The sequence below is a fragment of the Salmo salar genome, chromosome ssa05 (assembly GCF_905237065.1).
Source record: "Salmo salar chromosome ssa05, Ssal_v3.1, whole genome shotgun sequence".
Taxonomy (NCBI): domain Eukaryota; kingdom Metazoa; phylum Chordata; class Actinopteri; order Salmoniformes; family Salmonidae; genus Salmo; species Salmo salar.
Window position 1 is genome coordinate 88877479 of NC_059446.1, and position 13857 is coordinate 88891335.

The 13857-nt window shown below is 47.2% G+C and overlaps 1 protein-coding gene across 1 annotated transcript in view; it reads left to right on the forward strand.

Annotated features, from left to right (window-relative positions):
• cdkal (CDK5 regulatory subunit-associated protein 1-like 1) overlaps window positions 1-13857 on the forward strand; it is an 807683-nt gene that overhangs the window by 230689 nt on the left and 563137 nt on the right. The window contains 1 exon segment of the mRNA NM_001173677.1: window positions 71-119. Within this exon segment, the coding sequence (NP_001167148.1) occupies window positions 71-119 (49 nt within the window).

A 13857-nucleotide genomic window follows, 5' to 3' on the forward strand; every position in this document is an offset into this window, starting at 1 on the left:
TCTCTCTTTCTCTGTGTCTCTCTCTGTGTCTCTCTGTGTGTTTTCTAACCCTGTCCTCTGTGTGTTCCAGGTCCAGCAGATTGACCGTGTGGTGGAGGTGGTGGACGAGGCTGTTAAAGGTGAGACATATAACCGTCACGTATCCCTGGACCTTCCAGGGTTTCTTACCATGTTATTATAGCATGATGTTTTCATGCTATTATCCTGTTAGTCTCATACCACAGCGCTTTACCTGGCCAGTACCTGACCTTGTTTGTGGAAAGGCTTTACAGGAAGCATCAGTTGAACTGAACAATGGACAGTCATTAACATCAGATGCCACTGTAGAACCAGACCTCCTTCAGTCTAGGACATTTATCTGTCTATAATTAAAATACATTGTCAAATTTCCCTTTCCAATGTTTTATTTTTGTTTTATTTCACCTTTATTTAACCAGGTAGGCCAGTTGAGAACATTTACAACTGCGACCTGGCCAAGATAAAGCAAAGCAGTGCGACACAAACAACAACACAGAGTTACACATAAACAAACGTACAGTCAATAACACAATAGAAAATTAAAATAGAAAGATGTATGTACAGTGTGTAAATGTAGAAGAGTAGGGAGGTAGACAATAAATAGGCCCTAGAGGTGAAAATAATTACAATTTAACATTAATACTGGAGTGATAGATGTGCAGATAGAGATACTGGGGTGTAAAAGAGCAGGAGGGTAAGTAACAATATGGGGATGAGGTAGTTGGGTGTACTATTTACAGATGGGCTATGTACAGGTACAGTGATCGGTAAGCTGCTCTGACAGCTGATGCTTAAAGTTAGAGAGGGAGATATGAGTCTCCAGCTTCAGAGATTTTTGCAATTCGTTCCAGTCATTGGCAGCAGAGAACTGGAAGGAAAGGTGGCCAAAGGAGGAATTGGCTTTGGGGGTGACCAGAGAGATATACCTGCTGGAGCGTGTGCTACGGGTAGGTGTTGCTATGGTGACCAGTGAGCTGAGATAAGGCGGGGCTTTACCTAGCAAAGACTTATAGATGACCTGGAGCCAGTGGGTTTGGCGACGAGTATGAAGCGAGGACCAGCCAACGAGATGTGTCGCAGTGGTGTGTAGTATATGGATCTTTGGTGACAAAACGGATGGCACTGTGATAGACTGCATCCAGTTTATTGAGTAGAGTGTTGGAGGCTATTTTGTAAATGACATCGCCGAAGTCGAGGATCGGTAGGATGGTCAGTTTTACGAGGGTATGTTTGGCAGCATGAGTGAAGGATGCTTTGTTGCGATATAGGAAGCTGATTCTAGATTTAATTTTGGATTGGAGATGCTTGATGTGAGTCTGGAAGGAGAGTTTACAGTCTAACCAGACACCCAGGTATTTGTAGTTGTCCACATATTCTAAGTCAGAGCCGTCCAGAGTAGTGATGCTGGACGGGCGGGCAGGTGCAGGCAGCGATCGGTTGAAGAGCATGCATTTAGTTTTACTTGTATTTAAGAGCAGTTGGAGGCCACGGAAGGAGAGTTGTATAGCATTGAAGCTCGTCTGGAGGGTTGTTAACACAGTCTCCAAAGAAGGGCCAGAAGTATACAGAATGGTGTCGTCTGCGTAGAGGTGGATCAGAGAGTCACCAGCAGCAAGCGCAACATCATCGATGTATACAGAGAAGAATTTAACCCTGTGGACACTGCCAGAGACTGCCAGAGGTCCGGACAACAGGCCCTCCGATTTGACACACTGAACTCTGTCTGAGAAGTAGTTGGTGAACCAGGCGAGGCAATTATTTGAGAAACCAAGGCTGTTGAGTCTGCTGGATAGGAATACGGTGATTGACAGAGTCGAAAGCCTTGGCCAGGTCGATGAAGACTGCTGCACAGTAATGTCTTCTATCGATGGTGGTTATGATATCGTTTAGGACCTTGAGCGTGGCTGAGCTGCACCCATGACCAGCTCTGAAACATAGTGGAGGAGGTACGGTGGGATTCGAAATGGTCGGTGATCTGTTTATTAAGGGTGGATATCGGTCTATAACAGTTTGGGTCTAGAGTGTCTCCCCCTTTGAAGAGGGGGATAACCGTGGCAGCTTTCCAATCTTTGGGGATTTCAGACGACACGAAAGAGGTTGAACAGGCTAGTAATAGGGGTTGCAACAATTTCAGAGGGGATAGTTTTAGATCCAGAATGTCTAGCCCAGCTGATTTGAAGGGATCCAGATTTTGCAGCTTCACCCAAATCAGCTGTCTGGATTTGGGTGAAGGAGAAGCGGGGGGGTAAGTTGCTGCAGGGGGTGCTGAGATGGATTTGGGTGAAGGAGAAGCAGGGGGTTGGGTAAGTTGCTGCAGGGAGTGCTGAGATGGATTTGGGTGAAGGAGAAGCGGGGGGTTGGGTAAGTTGCTGCAGGGGGTGCTGAGATGGATTTGGGTGAAGGAGAAGCGGGGGGTAAGTTGCTGCAGGGGGTGCTGAGATGGATTTGGGTGAAGGAGAAGCGGGGGTGGGTAAGTTGCTGCAGGGGGTGCTGAGATGGATTTGGGTGAAGGAGTAGCGGGGGGGTAAGTTGCTGCAGGGGGTGCTGAGATGGATTTGGGTGAAGGAGAAGCGGGGGGTAAGTTGCTGCAGGGGGTGCTGAGATGGATTTGGGTGAAGGAGAAGCGGGGGGGTAAGTTGCTGCAGGGGGTGCTGAGATGGATTTGGGTGAAGGAGAAGCGGGGGGTAAGTTGCTGCAGGGGGTGCTGAGATGGATTTGGGTGAAGGAGTAGCGGGGGGGTAAGTTGCTGCAGGGGGTGCTGAGATGGATTTGGGTGAAGGAGAAGCGGGGGGTAAGTTGCTGCAGGGGGTGCTGAGATGGATTTGGGTGAAGGAGAAGCGGGGGGTAAGTTGCTGCAGGGGGTGCTGAGATGGATTTGGGTGAAGGAGAAGCGGGGGGTAAGTTGCTGCAGGGGGTGCTGAGATGGATTTGGGTGAAGGAGAAGCGGGGGGGTAAGTTGCTGCAGGGGGTGCTGAGATGTTGTCAGGGTAGCCAGGTGGAACGCGTGGCCAGACGTGGAAAAATGCTGATTGAAATGATCGATGTCAGTCATTCATCACTGTAAACATCACTGTATTTTGTTTTCATCCTGACCCGACGCTCGGCGGCTTAGTATCTGACAGAGAGAGATAATAATTACCACAGTGATGTGATGTCTGGACAGGAGCTGTTATCAGTCTCTTCCTCTCTCCCCTCCTCTCCCCCTCCTCTCCCCCTCCTCTCTCCCCTCCCTTCGTCTCTCCTCTCTCCCCTCCGCTCTCCCCTCCCTTCGTCTCTCCTCTCTCCCCTCCCCTCCCCTCCTCTCTCCTCTCCCCACTCTCTCTCCCCTCCTCTCTCCTCTCCCCCCTCCTAGACTCTGGCTGTACCACTAGATGAACCAGGCTAGACTCTGGCTGTACCACTAGATGAACCAGGCTAGACTCTGGCTGTACCACTAGATGAACCAGGCTAGACTCTGGCTGTACCACTAGATGAACCAGGCTAGACTCTGGCTGTACCACTAGATGAACCAGGCTAGACTCTGGTTGTACCACTAGATGAACCAGGCTAGACTCTGGCTGTACCACTAGATGAACCAGGCTAGACTCTGGCTGTACCACTAGATGAACCAGGCTAGACTCTGGCTGTACCACTAGATGAACCAGGCTAGACTCTGGCTGTACCACTAGATGAACCAGGCTAGACTCTGGCTGGCCTCCAGTGTCTGTAACGTCGATGGTCCCAGAGAGAGGAGGGGAAGATCAATGAGTATCTGAAGCCCTCTACCACCTGAGAGGAGATTATTGTTTATCAAGGCTGACCTTCAGCTCTGCTAGCTCCCTGGTACTGGTAGTGGTACTGGTAGTGGTAGTGGTACTGGTAGTGATACTGGTAGTGGTAGTGGTACTGGTAGTGGTACTGGTAGTGATACTAGTAGTGGTACTGGTAGTGATACTGGTATTGGTATTGCTAGTGGTATTGATACTGGTACTGGTATTGGTACTGGTAGTGATAGTGGTAGTGGTACTAGTAGTGATACTGGTAGTGGTAGTGGTACTGGTAGTGGGTAGTGGTACTGGTATTGGTAGTGATACTGGTATTGGTACTGGTAGTGGTACTGGTACTGGTACTGGAAGTGATACTGGTAGTGGGTACTGGTAGTGGTAGTGGGTAGTGGTACTGGTAGTGGTACTGGTACTGGTAGTGATACTGGTAGTGGTACTGGTATTGGTAGTGATAGTGGTATGGTAGTGGTATTGGTGCTGATACTGGTAGTGGTACTAGTAGTGGTACTGATAGTGGTTCTGATAGTAGTAGTGGTATTGGTACTGGTAGTGATACTGGTAGTGGTACTGGTATTGGTAGTGATAGTGGTATTGGTAGTGATAGTGGTATTGGTAGTGATAGTGGTATTGGTATAGGTGCTGATACTGGTAGTGGTACTAGTAGCGGTACTGGTACTGGTAGTGGTACTGGTAGTGATACTGGTATTGGTAGTTATAGTGGTACTGGTAGTGGTTGTGGGACTGGTAGTGGTAGTGGGTAGTGGTACTAGTAGTGGTACTGGTATTGGTAGTGGTATTGGTGCTGATACTGGTAGTGGGACTGGTAGTGGTACTGGTAGTGATAGTGGTACTGGCAGTGGTACTGGTAGTGGTATTGGTACTGGTAGTGGGTACTGGTAGTGGTACTGGTAGTGATAGTGGTAGTGGTAGTGGTATTGGTAGTGGTAGTGGTACTAGTAGTGGTATTGGTAGTGGTATTGGTGCTGATACTGGTAGTGGTACTGGTACTGGTAGTGGTACTAGTAGTGGTAGTGGTACTGGTAGTGGTAGTGGTATTGGTGCTGATACTGGTAGTGGTACTGGTAGTGGTACTGGTAGTGGTAGTGATACTGGTAGTGCTACTGGTAGTGGTAGTGCTACTGGTAGTGGTAGTGGTAGTGATACTGGTAGTGGTACTGGTAGTGGTAGTGGTACTGGTAGTGGTACTTGTAGTGGTATTGGTAGTGGTACTGGTAGTGGTACTGGTAGTGGTATTGGTACTGGTAGTGGTACTGGTGCTGATACTGGTAGTGGGTACTGATAGTGGTTCTGGTAGTGGTACTGGTAGTGGTAGTGGTAGTGGTACTGGTAGTGGTACTGGTAGTGCTACTGGTAGTGGTACTGGTAGTGGTACTGGTAGTGGTACTGGTATTGGTAGTGGTACTGGTAGTGCTACTGGTAGTGGTAGTGGTAGTGGTACTGGTAGTGGTATTGGTACTGGTAGTGCTACTGGTACTGGTTGTGCTACTGGTATTGGTAGTGGTACTGGTAGTGGTAATGGTAGTGGTAGTGCTACTGGTATTGGTAGTGCTACTGGTAGTGGTACTGGTAGTGGTACTGGTAGTGGTATTGGTAGTGGTAGTGGTACTGGTAGTGCTACTGGTATTGGTAGTGGTACTGGTACTGGTAGTGCTACTGGTAGTGGTAGTGATACTGGTAGTGGTACTGGTAGTGGTAGTGGTACTAGTAGTGGTACTAGTAGTGGTAGTGGTACTGGTAGTGGTATTGGTAGTGGTAGTGCTACTGGTAGTGGTACTGGTAGTGGTACGGTTACTGAGAGAGGCAGACAGGGAACACGAACACCAGAGGAACTTTAAATGGGTGTTATCTGTTGTTTTTCTCTCCCTCTCACGTTCTTTCTCCCGTCTCTTTCCCTTTCCGTATGTCTCTTCCCCCTTTTTTGTCCCTCTCTCCCCTCTCGATCTCCCTCCTCTCCCCTCTCGATCTCCCTCCTCTCCCCCCTCGATCTCCCTCCTCTCCCTCTCGATCTCCCTCCTCTCCCCCCTCGATCTCCCTCCTCTCCCTCTCCATCTATTCCTCTTCGGCATGCGGAGGGAGTGAAGGAGGTTAGCTCGCGGAAAGGAAATGATTCCCCAGCTCGCTGCATCGTTACTGTTTTCATTACAGCACGTCAAAAAGCGTCTGTCTCAGCTTTCAAACCCGTTGACCTAGAGCTATGTATGTTGGAAAGTAAATCCAGCTCGTAATCCGAGAGGATTGTGCCCTCTGAGTGATGATTTTATTGGCCTTTTGGAATGATGCGTCCTGAGAATGCCGGCCCAGACCTGGAGGACTGAAGGAGTGACAATAGCTTGTTCCGTCTCCAGCTGTCTCCCACCCAGCTTGTCTGGTGACACAATGGAACCAATGGAGATCAGTCCCAACAGTGACAATTTGTTGTCATCTGGCCTTACAGGCAGGTTCAATCACTTGTTCAAAGGGGAAATAAATAAACATAAATATGGGTTGTATTTACAGTGGTGTTTGTTCTTCACTGGTTGCCCTTTTCTAGTGGCAACAGGTCAGAAATCTTGCTGCTGTGAGGCACGTGCTGTAAGGTATGTGCTGGTGCTCACTGCTCAGTCTCCCACTGTGTTCTTTCTGCTAAAACACTTGACATGTTCCTGGACCAGCCTGCGGGTGACTTATCCACCTTTCCCCTATCAAGTTTACCAGACTGTAACACCATGAAAGAGAGTTAAACCTCCCTGTCTCCAACAGAGCAGCTCCAGGGGAGTTAAACCTTAAACCTCCCTGTCTCCAACAGAGCAGGTCCAGGGGAGTTAAACCTCCCTGTCTCCAACAGAGCAGGTCCAGGGGAGTTAAACCTCCCTGTCTCCAACAGAGCAGGTCCAGAGGAGTTAAACCTCCCTGTCTCCAACAGAGCAGGTCCAGGGGAGTTAAACCTCCCTGTCTCCAACAGAGCAGGTCCAGAGGAGTTAAACCTCCCTGTCTCCAACAGAGCAGGTCCAGAGGAGTTAAACCTCCCTGTCTCCAACAGAGCAGGTCCAGGGGAGTTAAACCTCCCTGTCTCCAACAGAGCAGGTCCAGGGGAGTTAAACCTCCCTGTCTCCAACAGAGCAGGTCCAGGGGAGTTAAACCTCCCTGCCTCCAACAGAGCAGGTCCAGAGGAGTTAAACCTCCCTGTCTCCAACAGAGCAGGTCCAGAGGAGTTAAACCTCCCTGTCTCCAACAGAGCAGGTCCAGAGGAGTTAAACCTCCCTGTCTCCAACAGAGCAGGTCCAGGGGAGTTAAACCTCCCTGTCTCCAACAGAGCAGGTCCAGGGGAGTTAACCTCTCTAGGGTATGTGGGATGAAATCGTGTGTTTTGGGTCATTGTCATGCTGGAATACCCATCCACGACCAATCGCCAGTGGAATCCCGTGGCGCGATATTCAAATACCTTAGAAATGCTATTACTTCAATTTCTCAAACATATGACTATTTTACACCATTTTAAAGACAAGACTCTCGTTAATCTAACCACACTGTCCGATTTCAAAAAGGCTTTACAACGAAAGCAAAACATTAGATTATGTCAGCAGAGTACCCAGCCAGAAATAATCAGACACCCATTTTTCAAGCTAGCATATAATGTCACATAAACCCAAACCACAGCTAAATGCAGCACTAACCTTTGATGATCTTCATCAGATGACACTCCTAGGACATTATGTTATACAATACATGCATGTTTTGTTCAATCAAGTTCATATTTATATCAAAAACCAGCTTTTTACATTCGCATGTGACGTTCAGAACTAGCATACCCACCGCAAACTTCCGGTGAATTTACTAAATTACTCACGATAAACGTTCACAAAAAACATAACAATTATTTTAAGAATTATAGATACAGAACTCCTTTATGCAATCGCTATGTCCGATTTTAAAATAGCTTTTCGGCAAAAGCACATTTTGCAATATTCTGAGTAGATAGCTCGCCATCACGGGCTAGCTATTTTGACACCCACCAAGTTTGGCACTCACCAAACTCAGATTTACTATAAGAAAAATTGGATTACCTTTGCTGTTCTTCGTCAGAATGCACTCCCAGGACTTCTACTTCAATAACAAATGTTGGTTTGGTTCAAAATAATCCATAATTATGTTCAAATATCCTCTGTTTTGTTCTTGCGTTCAAGACACTATCCGAACGGTGACGCGTATCGTGACAAAAAAAAATCTAAATATTCCATTACCGTACTTCGAAGCATGTCAAACGCTGTTTAAAATCTATTTTTATGCGATTTTTCTCGTAAAAAAGCGATAATATTCCGACCGGGAAACCCTGTTTTCGTTCAAAGACTCAAAATCTAAAATGGACTCTTCACGTGCACGCACGCACCCGTCTCATTGTTCTCAGATCGACCACTTACCAAATGCGCTACTGTTTTTCAGCCTGGGACACCAGAGTCATCATTCAACGTTCTGGCGCCTTCTGAGAGCCTATGGGAGCCTCAGGAAGTGTCACGTTACAGCAGAGATCCTCAGTTTTCAATAAAGAGAGTGTTGAAGGCCAAGAAATGGTCAGAGAGGGCACTTCCTGTACAGAATCTTCTCAGGTTTTTGCCTGCCATATGAGTTCTGTTATACTCACAGACACCATTCAAACAGTTTTAGAAACTTTAGGGTGTTTTCTATCCAAATCAAACAATTATATGCATATTCTAGTTTCTGGGCAGTAGTAATAACCAGATTAAATCGGGTACGTTTTTTATCCGGATGTGAAAATACTGCCCCCTACCCTAGAGGAGTTAAACCTCCCTGCCTCCAACAGAGCAGGTCCAGGGAAGTTAAACCTTAAACCTCCCTGTCTCCAACAGAGCAGGTCCAGAGGAGTTAAACCTCCCTGTCTCCAACAGAGCAGGTCCAGAGGAGTTAAACCTCCCTGTCTCCAACAGAGCAGGTCCAGGGGAGTTAAACCTCCCTGTCTCCAACAGAGCAGGTCCAGAGGAGTTAAACCACCCTGTCTCCAACAGAGCAGGTCCAGGGGAGTTAAACCTCCCTGTCTCCAACAGAGCAGGTCCAGAGGAGTTAAACCTCCCTGTCTCCAACAGAGCAGGTCCAGAGGAGTTAAACCTCCCTGCCTCCAACAGAGCAGGTCCAGAGGAGTTAAACCTCCCTGTCTCCAACAGAGCAGGTCCAGAGGAGTTAAACCTCCCTGTCTCCAACAGAGCAGGTCCAGAGGAGTTAAACCTCCCTGTCTCCAACAGAGCAGGTCCAGGGGAGTTAAACCTCCCTGTCTCCAACAGAGCAGGTCCAGAGGAGTTAAACCTCCCTGTCTCCAACAGAGCAGGTCCAGGGGAGTTAAACCTCCCTGTCTCCAACAGAGCAGGTCCAGAGGAGTTAAACCTCCCTGTCTCCAACAGAGCAGGTCCAGAGGAGTTAAACCTCCCTGTCTCCAACAGAGCAGGTCCAGGGGAACAAGACATTGTTTAAAAACACCTTGACTGCTGTCCACTGTCTTTGTGTGAAGGTTGCTCTCTGCAGACCCGCTCTCAGAAATAAAATATCAAATTGAACAAAGAGATTGAAAAACAGCAACAATGATTTCTTGGACTCTGAAGCTACAGCAGCGCTTCACTTTCTCAAGTGGACTTTTTCTTTCTTTTGTCTTGTTGTGGTAAAGTTCTCAGTGCCCTGACTGGAAGTGATATTATTTAAAATGGTACAATAGGTAATGCCCTATTTTCAAGAGAGTCTGAAATAAACGGGAACATTCTATAGACGTCTATAGTTCCTAAACCTCAGTGTTAGTCAGTATTTATAGACGTCTATAGTTCCTAAACCTCAGTGTTAGTATTTATAGACGTCTATAGTTCCTAGACCTCAGTGTTAGTCAGTATTTATAGACGTCTATAGTTCCTAGACCTCAGTGTTAGTCAGTATTTATAGACGTCTATAGTTCCTAGACCTCAGTGTTAGTCAGTATTTATAGACGTCTATAGTTCCTAGACCTCAGTGTCAGTATTTATAGACGTCTATAGTTCCTAGACCTCAGTGTCAGTATTTATAGACGTCTATAGTTCCTAAACCTCAGTGTTAGTCAGTATTTATAGACGTCTATAGTTCCTAGACCTCAGTGTTAGTATTTATAGATGTCTATAGTTCCTAGACCTCAGTATTAGTCAGTATTTATAGACGTCTATAGTTCCTAGACCTCAGTGTTAGTCAGTATTTATAGACGTCTATAGTTCCTAGACCTCAGTGTTAGTCAGTATTTATAGACGTCTATAGTTCCTAGACCTCAGTGTTAGTATTTATAGACGTCTATAGTTCCTAGACCTCAGTGTTAGTCAGTATTTATAGACGTCTATAGTTCCTAGACCTCAGTGTTAAGTATTTATAGACGTCTATAGTTCCTAGACCTCAGTGTTAGTATTTATAGACGTCTATAGTTCCTAGACCTCAGTGTTAGTCAGTATTTATAGACGTCTATAGTTCCTAGACCTCAGTGTTAGTCAGTATTTATAGACGTCTATAGTTCCTAGACCTCAGTGTTAGTCAGTATTTATAGACGTCTATAGTTCCTAGACCTCAGTGTTAGTATTTATAGACGTCTATAGTTCCTGGACCTCAGTGTTAGTCAGTATTTATAGACGTCTATAGTTCCTAGACCTCAGTGTTAGTATTTATAGACGTCTATAGTTCCTGGACCTCAGTGTTAGTCAGTATTTATAGACGTCTATAGTTCCTAGACCTCAGTGTCAGTATTTATAGACGTCTATAGTTCCTAGACCTCAGTGTTAGTATTTATAGACGTCTATAGTTCCTAGACCTCAGTGTTAGTATTTATAGACGTCTATAGTTCCTAGACCTCAGTGTTTCAGTATTTATAGACGTCTATAGTTCCTAGACCTCAGTGTTTAGTATTTATAGACGTCTATAGTTCCTAGACCTCAGTGTTAGTATTTATAGATGTCTATAGTTCCTAGACCTCAGTGTTAGTATTTATAGACCTCTATAGTTCCTAAACCTCAGTGTTAGTATTTATAGACGTCTATAGTTCCTAGACCTCAGTGTTTCAGTATTTATAGACGTCTATAGTTCCTAGACCTCAGTGTTAGTCAGTATTTATAGACCTCTATAGTTCCTAAACCTCAGTGTTAGTATTTATAGACATCTATCGTTCCTGGACCTCAGTGTTAAGTATTTATAGATGTCTCTAGTTCCTAGACCTCAGTGTTAGTATTTATAGACCTCTATAGTTCCTAAACCTCAGTGTTAGTATTTATAGATGTCTATAGTTCCTAGACCTCAGTGTTAGTATTTATAGACGTCTATAGTTCCTAGACCTCAGTGTTAGTCAGTATTTATAGACGTCTATAGTTCCTAGACCTCAGTGTTAGTCAGTATTTATAGACGTCTATAGTTCCTAAACCTCAGTGTTAGTATTTATAGACGTCTATAGTTCCTAGACCTCAGTGTTAGTATTTATAGACATCTATAGTTCCTAGACCTCAGTGTTAGTATTTATAGATGTCTATAGTTCCTAGACCTCAGTGTTAGTATTTATAGACATCTATAGTTCCTAGACCTCAGTGTTAGTATTTATAGACGTCTATAGTTCCTAGACCTCAGTGTTAGTATTTATAGACGTCTATAGTTCCTAGACCTCAGTGTTAGTATTTATAGACGTCTATAGTTCCTAGACCTCAGTGTTAGTCAGTATTTATAGACGTCTATAGTTCCTAGACCTCAGTGTTAGTATTTATAGACGTCTATAGTTCCTAGACCTCAGTGTTAGTATTTATAGACGTCTATAGTTCCTAGACCTCAGTGTTAGTATTTATAGACGTCTATAGTTCCTAGACCTCAGTGTTTAGTATTTATAGACGTCTATAGTTCCTAGACCTCAGTGTTAAGTATTTATAGATGTCTATAGTTCCTAGACCTCAGTGTTAGTATTTATAGATATCTATAGTTCATAGACCTCAGTGTTAGTATTTATAGATGTCTATAGTTCCTAGACCTCAGTGTTAGTATTTATAGATGTCTATAGTTCCTAGACCTCAGTGTTAGCGGTTCACAGCTGTCTGCCTCTGTAACCCAGCTCAGTGACCTCCCAGCAGTTGAACCGTATCAGATAAGTACAGCAGCCTCTACTCAGGTGAACTTCCTTTCTGACTTTAGCTACAAAGCCATCTTATATGCGCGTGACCTGTCTGTTATGCTAGTTATTATTTGTATGTCCTTATTGCCCGTGGAAGCACCATACAACACCCCATAGCTTGTCTGTAACAACCCAGATCAGGTGGACCTCATCTGATAGGTCCAGGACATGAAGGTTATTTACCTTTAACTACAACCCTGAAGACTTCATCTGATAGGTCGAGTACATGAAGGTTATTTACCTTTAACTTCAACCCTCAACTAATAGCTGACGTGTATTAATGAATCCAAGGATCCTACTTCTATCGGTGTGTCCTTATTGGCCGGCGGCCCTTTTAATATAGACCTCTCTGAAGGCGACAGTAGAGCCTCAGACGGCAGCGCTGTCTCTCTGTGATGGTCTGTACCTTCAGCATGATCCCAGCAGACAGACTGCCATAGCGTTAGTTTAGAGGGGGAGTGGAGGGCTCCTGGGTAATGTGTTCTCATGTGTCCCTTTAGACTGTCCAGCAGCCAACACAACAGTGAGAGGTTATTGTCTGTACCTTTCATATGACCTTTTCTACACCTGGGGAAACTCTTTGATGTGCTTTGTCTTTGTGCACACCTGCCATCCCTCCCTCCATCCCCCTCCCTCCAGTACCTCCCTCCCTCCCTCCTGTACCTCCATCCCTCCCTCCAGTACCTCCCTCCCTCCATCCATCCCCCTCCCTCCAGTACCTCCCTCCCTCCCTCCAGTACCTCCATCCATCCCTCCAGTACCTCCCTCCCTCCCTCCAGTACCTCCCTCCCTCCAGTACCTCCCTCCCTCATCCATCCCCCTCCCTCCAGTACCTCCCTCCCTCCCTCCCTCCAGTACCTCCCTCCCTCCCTCCAGTACCTCCATCCCTCCCTCCAGTACCTCCCTCCCTCCCTCCAGTACCTCCATCCATCCCTCCAGTACCTCCCTCCCTCCCCTCCCTCCCTCCCTCCAGTACCTCCATCCCTCCCTCCAGTACCTCCCTCCATCCATCCCCCTCCCTCCAGTACCTCCCTCCCTCCCTCCAGTACCTCCATCCCTCCCTCCAGTACCTCCCTCCCTCCCTCCAGTACCTCCCTCCCTCCCTCGCTCCAGTACCTCCCTCCAGTACCTCCCTCCCTCCCTCCAGTACCTCCAGTACCTCCCTCCCTCCCTCCCTCCCTCCAGTACCTCCCTTCCTCCCTCCCTCCAGTACCTCCATCCATCCCTCCAGTACCTCCCTCCCTCCCTCCAGTACCTCCCTCCCTCCCTCCCTCCAGTACCTCCATCCATCCCTCCAGTACCTCCCTCCCTCCCTCCAGTACCTCCCTCCCTCCCTCCAGTACCTCCCTCCATCCCTCCAGTACCTCCCTCCCTCCCTCCAGTACCTCCCTCCCTCCCTCCAGTACCTCCATCCATCCCTCCAGTACCTCCCTCCCTCCCTCCCTCCAGTACCTCCTCCTCCCTCCCTCCAGTACCTCCCTCCCTCCCTCCAGTACCTCCATCCATCCCTCCAGTACCTCCCTCCCTCCCTCCAGTACCTCCCCCCTCCCTCCCTCCCTCCAGTACCTCCATCCATCCCTCCGTACCTCCCTCCCTCCCTCCCTCCCTCCCTCCCTCCCTCCCTCCCTCCCTCCCTCCCTCCCTCCCTCCCTCCCTCCCTCCCTCCCTCCCTCCCTCCCTCCCTCCAGTACCTCCATCCCTCCCTCCAGTACCTTCCTCCCTCCCTCCCTCCAGTTACACTGGGTATATCTGTAGTCCTGGAGTGTTTCATCTCAAAACGCCGTTCTCACCCTCTCTTTCTCTCTCTACCTCTCTCTCTACCTCTCTCTCTACCTCTCTCTACCTCTCTTTCTCTCTCTCTCTCTACCTCTCTCTACCTCTCTCTACCTCTCTCTCTACCTCTCTCTACCTCTCTCTACC